The following is a 14,054-nucleotide window of genomic DNA, read 5'->3' as shown; positions in this document are numbered from 1 at the left end:
AAATAATGCAAGCTACATGATTAAATAAATTGAAAAATCGAAGAGTGGAGGGTGTTACCGTGTAATAAGAATAAGACCTTGCGTTTTTTATTTGTTATGTCCGGCGAAACAAATAAAAATCGGAGGGGGTACTTTTAATAAGATTGGAGGGTATTTTAATCTAATGGTAAAAATATTATGGACGGAGCGTCAGCGATGTCCTATATACGTAGAATGTAAGACCAGAACCACGAATGGCTGAAAAATATTCTAACGGGAGTCGAAATTTGTCGACACGGAAGTAGAAGATTGCGCAGGTGCAGAAGTGCTGATTTTGTGTTATAATACATCGATGTATACGATTTTATATTTATTTACTCATTTAGTAATAATTTCGGAATTATTGGTTTTTAGTGATCGAAGGAACCAAGATTCTGGTGGAAACCAAAAGAATGTAATCCAGGGACAAATAAATGCGAATTATATTTTTTATATATATCTACGAATACGCCAAAGACCGTTTAAAAACATTCGAGCATAGAAAGTGGTTGCCCTGCCCGTAATGTTATCAATATATCGGGACGGATGAATTCCAAACAATTTACTAATAACTGAAGTAGCTTACCATCATACAATTCCTTTTTCATTTGCATAGGTTTTATCATTTCGGTAATTTTGTTACTAGTATTACATTTGCCCTTCATATGATATAAATTATAGCAAACTTCATTTTTCACACATTTTTTTCTGCTTTGCTCTATGAAATCATTGCATACTAAAAATATTACCATTTCATACCGCAATTCGTTTTGTTTATTGAGCTTAATAAAACAAACCTGTCTAACAAACCACCGAAGGCGTCTGCTAGAATAAGAACTTGACAGCAGTCTTTAAGTTCGTATTAGGAAACATGTACATTGTAAGAACTACCATTCTCGAGGTATTTCTTATACTCTCGACGAATACATGTAAGTATCAAACGTGTGGATACAATATTGAAATTTTTACCTGACCTTTATTCAACTTTCAATGATTTCAATGAATGTATTACAATTAGTAGTAAATTTAATTGTTTACATTACACTTGTTTACTTCCTAGAATATGATGAATAAATGTTTCATAATAACTGAGATGGAAATCGAATCAATAAATGATCTGCTATAGAGTATCATATTGAAATATTTAATTCGACATTGTTTTGTGAAGAAGGTAATTCTGCATAGTATCGTGTGAATCTACTGTCTCTGGATAGGTGAATCTCCGGTCAATATATCCAACAGGTATGGAAACAGGAGAAACTTTAGGTAATGATCTGACTAAAGGTGTTCCTACAGAAAACATGCTATGACTGCCATGTGTGCCAGAAAGTGCATGGTTAGGTGCAGCTCTCACAATAGGAACTCCAACATGCGAAGATTGCACGTTTTTTATAATTCTGTTAGCATCCAAAAACGGTTTGCTAGATTCAACTCTCATGATAGGAGTTTCAATAGCTGAATTTGAGACCAAAATATTAGTGTCCATGTCTTGGCCATCATAGACGGGGTTATTTGCTGGTCTAGATACCGGGGTACCATCTAGAAAATGTGAAGAGGCTCCATTCGTGTTTATTCTCTTTACTTCAGAGATCATATTACTTGCCATGGGTGCTGGATTGAAAACAGGCTGTCCAGCAGCAGAATGCAAGAAATTGATATTTTTAGCCAAGCTGTTAGCGTCAAAAACTGGGTTAGTTGATTCCATTCTCATTACTCTGCTTATTCTATTTCCGTCTGAAACCGGATAATTCGTTGCAGTTCTAATTAATGGTGATCCAACTTGTGACGCTTTAAAAACCCTATTCATAACCATGCTGTTAGTGTCAAAAGCAGGATTAAGCTGTCGCGCTGTCATCATTGGGGTCCCAACTGCAGTGTTCGTCGAAAACTTATAAGAAGCTACGTTGTTTGTATCGAAATCGGGAATGCTAGGTGGCGCTACCATTAATGGAGAATCAAACGAAGATAACGAATGCCTGTTTATTGGTGAAACATTATCTGTAAAAATGCGCTTGGTCCATGAAATCGAGTTGCTAGGCGCCGCTCTGAAAACTGGGCTCCCTAAAGTTGAATGGGAAAATATCTTTGTCGTATTTGCACCTTGAACATTTACACCAGGATTTCTAGATATCATTGGAGTTCCAATTTCAGATGATTTGGAGAATCCATTCATCGTCATACCATTTGTGTCAAACCCAATCGGTGGACTATTTGGACCAATCATAAACGGCATTCCATTAGAAGAGGACGAAAACATTGTGTTTAAGGCCATGTTATTAGCCCCTGATGCACCATGCATGGGCACTCCTCCTCTTACTGTAGATGTGGAAGAAAACCCGTTATTGGTCAAGCTGTTCGCATCGAAAATAGGATTACTTGAAGAGACCCGCATTACTTGAGACGACAGGCCTGGTAACGATGCACCGTTCATTAACAATGTGGATTCGTCCCCGAGGTTTTTCGTCGACAACCCACTTCGAGAGACTACATTCCAAAGTTCAGGCATTAAATTACGCCATTGTTCAAAATTGCTGTTTGTTGCGGGGTCTATAATGAATGGGTTATATGGGGATTGGTTGATAACGATACTTTTTCCTGTTTTACAATCTTTTGTCTCGTCCGATTTCCGTACCATTACGTAATCACAGCCATCTTTTATCAACTTGCATTCTTTTGGTGATTTAGGGCTATCTTTTGCCAAAGCACCCATGCTACAATACATAAAAGCTCCACAAAACAATTGAAACATTTCAAATGTTACCATACAAATTACATGTACTTGTAATAATGTTGAGTACGACATTGTCACATTGTTTTTAAATTTAAAAAAAAGGAAGGAAAGTCCAGTAGGTGTCCCATCATATTTATAATGCTTCAGTTCGAAATAGTCCAATACTTAGAATACATCTTTAGAACAACAGTCTTTAACAGTGAAATTCTAAAAATAACAGCCTACTTACATATTGTATTTAACGTACCGATTCGTATTTAACTAGTATCTTGATAAACTGATGAAATTGAATTGAAATTGATGTAAAATTGGATATAATTAAAGTTACAGAATTTTTAATACATACCCACAACAGGTCAGCTCAGTTTCGTTGCAAGTACATATTCTGCAGTTGCTCATTTTCACCATGGATCCATTTAAGATTTCCATGCCATTTGACAAGGTGCAAATAGTAATGTTCCTACCGGAAGCTAGAATAGAACAAACATGATTAACAGGAATTACATGTATAATAGAAGTATTATGTTTGTTAGCGCTTTCCATATTTGGCTGAGAGTTTATTTATTAACTACTTTTTTTGCGACTACACAGTAAAAATCGGAAGCCAAAATGTTGATACAAAAGTTCAGAAATCTCGTTTAAGCATTGTCTTCCAATCGTATCCCAAGTGTGTCCTGCTACTGTACTTTTTGTCAAGCTCAACTTCTTTCGATTGATCTCTCAGTAGCATTTTCTTTAGGTGTCTTTTTATGAAGTAAGTTGTTTAAAAAAAAACTGTACGTTCATTTTTATACTGGTAACTTTTTATTCTGGCTTACAACTGCACCGTTAACTGATTGTCGTAAAGGCAGTTTAGACAGTTACCATTTGATATTTTACGGGAGTTGCTAGGGTCAAATATGAAAAAAAATTGCAGGATCATTTTTTTAAATAAAAACAGGCCATAAGGAAAAAAAATCAAAAATAGGAAGTATTTTGCCCAAATAAACATAAATCATTATTTATATATATTTTTTAAATTGCCACTCTCCCATATAATCAAATGATTACACCCAAACTTTTCAAAGCCGTGATTTATAAGCGATAAAATAACACTTTACCAGTTTGTCTTGTTTTGACTGCAGAAGAGTAACAATCTCCGTTGATAAAAGGCACAAACAGGAGCAAGACAAGAAGATAATACATGTCGGACAAAACACGCTCAATGAGACTGTACAATATATCCTTAATAAAAACACGGTGATTTAGTCATTTATTCATGAGACGACGTTAATTTACCAACCTACACAAAATTTTGCCTCTCAGGCCATTCAATTACTTAAGTCACGATTGTTTTGTTTTTGTACAGCGCAGTTAACTCGCCAGCTTCCCCCTTAAGATGGTCTTCAAAGACAAATTGTCGTAGAAATAACTAGGACTGACTAATATCCTCCTAGCATTATATGTATAAACACAAGCAGGTAGTATTTGATAGAGGTATTCTAATCTACAAAGACCTTTTAGCCTTTACTACATGAAAATGAGGACCGCTTTCGTTGTATATGAAATAATTTTGTTCCTAGTCATCATAAGTACACAAAGCCTCGGTGTTCTATAGAAATGATATATGATTTAAGTACCTGTTTTTCGAAGAATTATGCAAAATCTGAAAAATGTGATACACCCCAAACAAGGCTACATATTTTTATTTTTGTAATTAAGTTGTTTTATGGGTCTATATTATGAAATGTGTAATTATTCATTCAAATCTGCCTGCTCTTAGGAGATAACCAACACTGAAAATCCAATAGATTCTATTGTATTTGAGTGTCATTTACAGAGTTATCTCCCTTACTTTTGAATTATAAAGTGCATTCTATACAATTTTTATCTCCTATGAGCACGGGTTATATGAAAACCAAATTTTAATTTTTGTTTACTGAAGCATTTTAAACAAGATATAAAATTCTTTTTCCCATGAACCGCCAATAGCGTTTGTATAGGACTACTAGCTGATCCTTAATTTTCAGACGTGACAAATTACAAATCACGACATGATTATACCAAAGACAACAAAATGATGGCATGTTGAACATCCAAGCTTTTGGTTCCATTGTATGTGAAAAACTGAAAGTAACTAGGAACTAGCGATACATCTCACACTAAAAGTTTCCGGCCATATTACACTACAGAGAAGAAAGTACGATATTAATAACTATAATTTAATTGCAAATAAATAAAAACAATCATTATGGTTAAACATAAAAAAAAATCAAAGTACATCTAGTTATAAGACATAAGAAAATATATAATTCCCAGGGACATAAAAATAGATTTGTGAAATCGTGTAACTACAACTGTTGAAAAAATGACATAGCTTACAAAGACATGTACCACATTTTAAACTATCGTTTAGAAAAACATAAGTATAAATATACATGTATGACAGCTAACAAGAATAGATAGCGACTGAAATAGGACGAGAAAATGTGTAAGATTATGACTTATAATTGAACGACCCGTTTACGACAGAGTCACATATATACATCGTTAACTTTTCATTCAATGATTTATAACTGGCCAAATCTTTGTGCTTCCTCGACCTAGCTTAAGCTGCTGTATCTTCTAGTGGATAAACGGCCTCCAGTTGGTCTGCCCAACTAATACAAACAGAGTATGCATCAAAATCTACAAGACCTACTTCGAGAGCGCCTTCTTTTTCCATCTTCGTTTCCATTTTCTGTGTAAGCTCGACTTGCTCGGCCAAACTTAATTTAGCATCTCCATTATCACCTTGGCCATTTAAGATCTCATCGTTGCCACTTTGGCAGCCGTTCCCGGTGTTAGTTTTGCCGATTCCAACGTCATTGCTTTTGTTGTATATACTTTCTTTACTAAGCTTAATCGGGGGTCGAGTGCATCGTTTTCCTCATCAGTCTCTTTTTCATCGGCCCATTTTAAAATTAGGCTAACATCAAGATCCTCACTATTATCTGCTTCAACCCTTTCTGCCCTGCTCAACCTTTTAACGGAGTCAGCAGGAGTCGAGCATGAGCTAAGTTTATATGCCTCCCCTGCTTCATCTCTTTCAGCCTTGCTGTCCTCTTCAGTGGAGTCGACCGCCGTCAAGTCTAATCTGAGTTGCTCTGCTTCGGCTGTTTCGAATATTAGCAATGAGTTGAAGTGGCCGATGTTAAACTTGATTCGCCAGCATTGGTTACTTCAAATTCTACGGTACAGCTGAAGTCTCCAGCGGTGGTAACGAGTTCTATTGTAGAACCATCAGGGTTGCAATAGGCGAGTTCGTCAAAGCATAAATTAGGATGGTTTTACCTCTATAATGCTTTCTTTGATGGCTTCAATTTTTCTTTTTACTTTTGCAATCTCAACATCTACAAATAAAACAGAAATTCGTTGTATAATGAAGAATCAGCAGATTTGCACTCACACACAACGAATTGAGAATGTGGACGTATAAAGCAGTGGACTCACAACTACATCGTTATTGATGGTATTATTAACATGATTTTTTTTTTTTGTAAGAGTAAAAACTATTCCAAAATCATGTTAAATTAATTCTTGTTCGTTTGTTTCCTGTAATAAATAATATTGTTTTTTTTGGTTTTTTTTTTGGTTTTTTTTGTTTTCCCCAATGCACAATAGCATACGGTTTTCTTTACATCGAGATTTTCTTCACTCAAAATAAAGCACCTATGCATACATACCAACTTGACGACCCATATCTCGGATTTCTTTAATTCTTTCTAACGCTGTCCCTTCCTGCCAAATTTTGTTATAGTGGTCTAGCTTCCTGACCTCGGCCATGATTAGTGGGCCCAAAACTAATTGTCTTTACTCTGACGATGCTGAATTAGGTATTCCGTGTCCAAAAGCTCGTATAAATATTCCAACTAGGACACGGTGGATGGAATTCTTTCTTCAATGTTGCATGAGAGTCGACTTGTTATGTCTGCCAAAAAATTTCGACTATTTAAAAATATTCTCATTAAAACTTAGGATTCAAATTTTAATAATGAAAAAATATAATATTTGAATAAAGTTTTGCTTTCTATTGGCAAAAATTAAGATTTATCAAAGATGAACTGTACATGCATGCACTTTTACTTTAAAGGATTCATTGTAAATGTATTTTTTTAAATTTATTTAAAACAGGTAGGTTTGTTCATCAACTTATTCCAGTTCTGACAAAAATGTTCACCTTCCATATCTGGCCTTACCATGACACACTGCCACCACCTTCCATATCTGGCCTTGCCATGGCACACTGCCACAGTGCATGTTTCATAATTGATTCGTACATCTTCAGCTCTGAAGAGAACATAAGGTTAAATTTAAAATCTACACTTACTAAAGTACAAAAAGTGATACTTGTTTATTCATAAACTTCATCAATTTCCACTTTTTAAGGTTGTGTTCAGTTTAGATAATGTGTTTATATTTGTACAGGCTAAACATTCATTGACAACAATGCACAGGGATTAAAACATTTTAAATATAATTGGTCTAGATAGGTCCCGTCTTACAGGATGAGTGTTCGTCTTGAAATATTTTAGTGTGACGAAAAGATGTATCTGGTACAACGATGCTTGATTGTTATGATGTTGAAATTTAATAACCTGAATTTTTTTTGCTATATCATATATTTGGATTAAAATGTACGTTTTTCGTATAATGCGAACCCTACGATGTATATCACATACCATATATGACACCCCTAGACCTACATTGTATATCACTTAGGTGCCCCTTGGGTTGATATAGGAGTCTCGGGTTGATATGGCTTATGCCACAAATTTTGATTGTTTGTTGGGGTTTAACGTCCGAGCAGCAATATGTCGTCTATATTCAGACGATGAATATGAAATTGATGATAAAATGAACATGAATTGATGAAATGAAAAAGGGATGGGACACAAGGACAATGGGGTCGACAAATTGTGATTGCCACTTGAAATAGGGAGAGATGGGTAGGGTCGGGCAATTTAGCCTCCTGTGGCGGAGCCCTATGGTTCCTACTCCGGGAGAATACCACAGTAGGGTTCTTTAACGTGCGAGGAACGTGGCATCTTTCCCAACACGGTGCACCACTATGGTTTGCGGTCAGGTTTTCCGTATTATAGCCTGACAACCCCAGCATGTAACACGCCAGGGGTACCCCATTCCACCACCTGGGGCACACATCCCAGTTGCTCTGTGGGCAGAGCGCCCTAGCCCCCGGCTAGGGTTCTGAGCACTATTTAGTCGCCTTTTACGACAAGCTTAGCGCTTCTGCAGGCCTATTTTGTTGACACCCGGACCTGCACGGGACACAAATTTTGACATCTGATATTCTGTGTATATTCAACTTTCACTCATTATAAAACTTATAACATGTTCATTGTAAATTTGCTCTAGATGATTCATTTTGACATTTAAAAAATATATATATAATTAAGTAACGGGCAATCCGTAGAATGAACTATGCGAAACAGTCCTCAATCAGGCTTTTCCTTATAGTAACAATTTGTTGAAGAGTAATCAAGGGAACCAAGGTTATAGCGATAATCCAGGGACAAAGACCAGACACGGAAAACAGACATACACAACAAAGAACATAAAGTAACTAAAATCATACATACAAAGTAACAAAAGCAACTGAGCAACTCGGACTCAACTAAAAATGGGAGCATGGACCAGGTGCACCGGTAGGGTAAGCGTCCTCTGAAATATTTAAATTTGTTTGATTTGATTTGTGAGAAGTAAATGTTTATGACGGAAACCATTCAAAAACAAAGACTGTGGTTCGTGAAAACTGAAATTGGTACATGTTCCTTACTTGATCTTCCTGGTAGTTCTAATGGATTTGTTTAATCCAAAGAGGAGACAACCTAGCACCATGATGCACATCATCCGAATTTTACTGAAATCGGCAAGAAACTGTTTGAGAAACAGAGAGAGAAAAGAAAGATGGTGAAGGATAAATGAGAAAGATAGCTTTGATAGTAAATAGAATGATAAAGAAGAAGAAAAAACGTAGACAGTATTGAATAGAATGAGAGAATAAGGCTACTGAAAAAAGAAAAAAAATGTTATTAAAAAGATCAAAGTAGTATAATAACAAATCAGAAAAACGAGAAGTAATAAAGTGAAAAACTAAAAAATGAACAAGAGGTGTCAGACAAAACAAATAGATAAAGTTCTAGATGTCTGGAAAGAAGAGAAAAATGTAAACTTGGCATCATACAAGTATGATGAAAAGTTTTCAAAATTCAAATTGTTATGATAATCTTACATCTGTTGAAACTGAAATCAGATGAAAGAGGGAATCCGAGTAAAACGTTACAACTGGAAGGATGGCTTGACTAAAAGTAAATGCCGCCACTTCCGCCATTGGAGCAGCAGTCTCCTGTAAGATGTTATATACGTAGCTTCCCACGTATTCCACAAAGTTCTCATCCAAATAAACTCTCTTTTCCACTTTTGTTCGGAACATGTACTCTGTATAGCTTACAGACCACCAATTCAACCAATGAGCATTTGGAACGTACGCAAAAATAGTCCTACGCAGAAATTACCCCTGTTCCTCATAGTGCTATGAAAAAAGTTCTCATCTCATTTAAAAAATTTAAACAGATTCTGAAAGGAAAAACATTTCTGTACATTTTATAGGTGCATTTTGCTTCTTGTGGTGTGAAGCCTAATCTCCATAATGATTTCTAAATATACCCCTATCTTGTGAAAACACTGGGATTTCCCATGCTATTTATAGACACTTCACTTCCGGTGACCAGTACTGCACTGCAAGTCTGCTAACCCTACATGCCATTCTGAGGATTGTGAGCTGACATATGTAGAATCATGCTGATATATAGTCCTCTGCAGGTTAAAGTTAAGGTAAAGTCCAGAGAAGCCATTGAATATTGTGAAATTAACATAGAAGCCTATGGGAAGTGGAATTAGTGGTTTCTAGCCTATATTCTAATATGCATTGGTCTGGAGATAAGTCGGCCAGCCATAAAGGAAGCATGCTACAAAATAATGATGAAAAAGAAAGGTAGACCGGACAAGTGTAGTCACGTTAGTGTAGATCCTATCAAATTTTGTAAATACTCAAAATAATTTTATTCCAAACTGTAGCAGTATAGAAGGTGTATACATATTGAAACTTTTTTCTTATCTGCACCACTATGACTATAACCACACCAGTCAAACTGTTTTACAAATTAAATAACGGGTCAATAAAGAGTGTCAATCTCGATTTGTTCCTTTTTCGACAATATCTGCGAAACTACAAATTCTACAAACAAATCAAGGATTTCTTGCAAAATGATTGCCTTTTTCAAAATGATGTGGATTTCAATTTGTTTACGATCATTTCTTTCGCATTTCATAAAAAGTCAACACCGGGGTAGACGAAAGAGGAAAGGAAAACTATGACACGTTGAATAAATCAGTTTTTATGGCGCAGATGGATACATCGTAACGATCCACACGTTCATGATGAAGACCACAAAACTTCTCACTGTAGGGATGACTTCAATCTTGTAGCAACATAACTCTGTTTCAGAAGCCTATTTGTTAGAATTCTAGGCTTCTAGATACAAAAAGTCTGCGTAGTTTTGGCAAGCTCTAACATAAAGTATGAGTTGTGATATGAATACTCCATACACGCCCATACAAATGTAGGTGTTGCAAATGATTTTAGAAAGCTTCATGGTTAAGATGGGGAAGAACTTTTTCAAGCGTCGGAAGGATGATCGACTGCTCGGATCCATTTTCGGTCCGCTTTAAGGAACAGACCATTTATTTTCACCTGATATATTAGACATTCTATTTTGACAGTGTTGTTTAAGGCATTTTAATTGGTGGGGGAAAAAGGAAGACTATCCAAACAAAGTGAGTCATTGGTTGGAAATTCGTATACTTCATCATTGTAGAGGTCGATGTCGGAATGATCTTCATTTTGATCCATAAAGTTTAAAAAATGATGTGTGAACCCTGACCACAGATAACCCGAATAATCCGGTCCCTCCCCGTATTCGTTTCTCATCTAGCCTCTAATATAAAGGCTGGATTAGTCGGGTTAGATCACAGAGAAAATTCAGTAAGATAACAGGAAGTGCAGTTGAGACCCTAAATGTGATCCGCCCTAATCTTCGACTGAGACCTTTACAGGATTCGATAGGTATTCCACTCTAAGATAAAGGAAAGCAAACCAGGGAATTTGTTTTTACACCAGTAAGGTATAGTATGCGTTATTTTGCCAAACAAGAGCCGAGGCATCACAAACTAGATAATTATACTTTTACATATACAACTTCACACTATACTCGCCCCGTGCAGGTCCGGATTTCAAAAGAATAGGGCCCCGTGCAGGTCCGGATGTTAAAAGAATAGGCCTACAGCAGCGCTAAGCTTGTCGTAAAAGGCGACTAAATAGTGCTCAGAACCTTACCCGGGGTTAGGGCGCTCTGCCCACAGAGCAACTGGGATGTGTGCCCCAGGTAGTGGAATGGGGTACCCCTGGTGTGTTACATGATGGGGTTGTCAGGCTATAATACGGAAAAACTGACCGCAAACCATAGTGGTGCACCGTGTTGGGAAAGATGCCACGTTCCTCCGACGTTAAAAAACCTTACTGTGGTATTCTCCCGGAGTAGAAACCATAGGGCTCCGCCACAGGAGGCTAAATTGCCCGACCCTACCCACCTTTCCCTATTTCCAGTGGCAATCAAAATTTGTCGACCCCATTATCCTTGTGTCCCATCCCATTTTTCATTTCATGTTCATTTTATCATCCACTTCATGTTCATCGCCTGAATATAGCTGAAATATTGCTGTTCGGGCGTTAAACCACAACAATCAATCAATCAATCAATCAAAAGAATAGGCCTGCTAAGCTTGTCGTAAAAGGCGACTAAACAGTGCTCAGAAACCTAGCCGGGGGCTAGGGCGCTCTGCCCACAGAGCAAGTGGGTTGTTTCCCAGGTAGTGGAATGGGGTACCCCTGGCGTGTTACATGCTGAGGTTGTCAGACAATAATACAGAAAACCTGACCGCAAACCATAGCGGTGCACCATGTTGGGAAAGATGCTACGTTCCTCGCACGTTAAAGAACCCTACTGTGCTATTCTCCCGGAGTAGGAACCATAGGGCTCCACCACTGGAGGCTAAATTGCCCGACCCTACCCTCCTCTCCGTATTTCCAGTGGCAATCAAAATTAGTCGACTCCGTTATCCTTGTGTCCCATCCCATTTTTCATTTCATCATCATTTCATGTTCATTTATCATCCACTTTATGTTCATCACCTGAATATAGCTGAAATATTGCTGCTCGGGCGTTAAACCCCAACAATCAAGCAATCACACTTTACTCGACGTCACATACAGCACATTTTCGATTTGAAGCTCCATTTTTTAAACTGTCGGGACTTAGAGTTGTCTCTCTTTTATTTAATCTGAAGATAGTTCGCATATATGCATGCCGTGATAGTTCCAACGAGCCGTTTATTGGCTGAAATCGTGCGTAACAAATCCTTACGGGAAAATCCTATACTAATATCCGCCATGTTGGTTTCTACGGGACAATTTGTTTACAAACGAAGTTCGTTCCCGTCGAACTCCGGTGACAATCGTCGGCTTGATCTTCTCGGTGTTGTACGATGTTTGCGTAGAATAAATCCGAGATATCCGAATTAGCGCCGAAATGCATCCTGGGTTCTTCGGTTTTTGGACAAACCATTTAAACGTAAACAACATCTCCTAGCAACCCGATCACTGTAAACATGGCCGCCTTTGACAACGTAAATATTGGGACCGAGAATTAAAATCTCACCGGAATTTAACGATTCAGTGCTTAGGTAGTACAATACAGTTAGGTCATTTCTGAATATTTGGTCTCATTTTGTTGAAATAAGAATGTTCTGAGGCAGTCTGTACAGAAATTTCTAGTGTTTTGTCATAAAAAAATGCATATTTTTGAAATCCTTGGTGTGTGGAGGTTCATTTATAAGTAATTTAATGAGTATTGTTATAAAATCTGGTAACCATGGTAACATACTGAAAAAATATTACTGAGTTTTAGTACAAATCAGGGGTGCCTTTTCAAAACTAACAGGCAATTACTATTTTTAATAAAATATCAGGCACTTAGACGCTACCGCAGGATGAAAGCATGCTTGGAGTAGTTGGAAAAAGGGTAAAAATAAAAAGACCCTTTTCCATTCATTCTCTCACAATTTTAGTTCCAAAAGTTCGTGCGAAATAAGGTATTTTGAAAATCAGCCATCTGATGCTGAGGAGAGAACCTAGTATGGCAGGGGACTGAAACGTTCCGGATACCATTCTTCCTTTAAATTACACCTGTTTACCATTACATATATTACATCTGTCTATGTATAAATGCTTAATTACATTTAAACAATATATCCATCAAATTTCAACTTAATTTCAAGTTTCACAAAATTTGACCGGGGTAACTTGGTGTGCGAAACAGTGTGCCTTAATGTAACTGTATAGTGCACCCTTACGGCAATTTAAACGACGGTAGGTGTCAATAAAGTCGTAGAAAATACTTTTATTCAAATTTTAACAGTATCATATTTGTGTGACGCCGAGTATAAAAATTGGTCAACAAGATTTCTTGTAATAGTTGATCAACATCACTTAGTCTATTTCAATGTTTTTTTGTCTTTTCCAATGAGTATGATGTGACGGACCTTTATAAAATGCAAATATGTCACAGTTTATCGCACACTCGGCTCGGGCATAATACACGAAGACATACTCGTGTAGCTCCATAAATTGTTATAAATGTTCTTAAATTGTTTAAGTCTACGAAAATTAGCTCAATCAGCGGGCTTTCGTGGTATTGTTACGTTATTTTCATGTAATGTTCATAAAATCTGTGATTCATAATTCTAATTTAAATATAGTGTATAAACACCAATTCGACAGAATTTATGTTTCACTGAGTTATACAATGTTCTTAAAATAAATACTGACCTCTTCACGCAATGTAAAAGTGTCTGCTCTAACATTTTGTAAAAAAAAATCAATGGAGCAAGCCGATCAATTTACAAACAGCGATATAGTAAAACCCATCAACTATTATTACAAGTTTCTTCTGGAATTCGTTTCTTCATTCTTGTGTTGTATTTTCAGTTGAACGATTAACGACAGACGCGATTGTACTAGACTCGGTATGATTACAGTACTTCCATATATACGCTTACGCAGGACTTAAGGCCATTAATCATCGTGACAGGTTCGACAAAATCAAGACCAGGAAGTATGAACAGAATACAAAGTTTTCTATGTCCCGTT

At 36.8% G+C, this 14,054-nt stretch overlaps 1 protein-coding gene across 1 annotated transcript; it reads right to left on the bottom strand.

Annotated features, from left to right (window-relative positions):
- Positions 1-847: 847 nt before the first annotated feature.
- LOC148611537 (uncharacterized) lies at positions 848-3,962 on the bottom strand. Its single transcript, XM_088595295.1, has 3 exons — positions 3,850-3,962; positions 3,096-3,219; positions 848-2,729 (listed from the first exon to the last, which is right to left on the bottom strand). The coding sequence occupies exons 1-3, from the start codon at positions 3,932-3,934 to the stop codon at positions 1,163-1,165; spliced, it is 1,776 nt and encodes a 591-aa protein (XP_088451421.1). The 5' UTR covers positions 3,935-3,962; the 3' UTR covers positions 848-1,162.
- Positions 3,963-14,054: the final 10,092 nt, after the last annotated feature.

Source organism: Perna viridis, chromosome 7, assembly GCF_037379345.1.
Source record: "Perna viridis isolate PV_CMFRI_1.1 ecotype Kerala chromosome 7, ASM3737934v1, whole genome shotgun sequence".
In the NCBI taxonomy this organism is placed as follows: Eukaryota; Metazoa; Mollusca; class Bivalvia; order Mytilida; family Mytilidae; genus Perna; species Perna viridis.
Note: the sequence above shows the minus strand (reverse complement) of the source record. Positions and strands in the feature narration are given on the sequence as shown.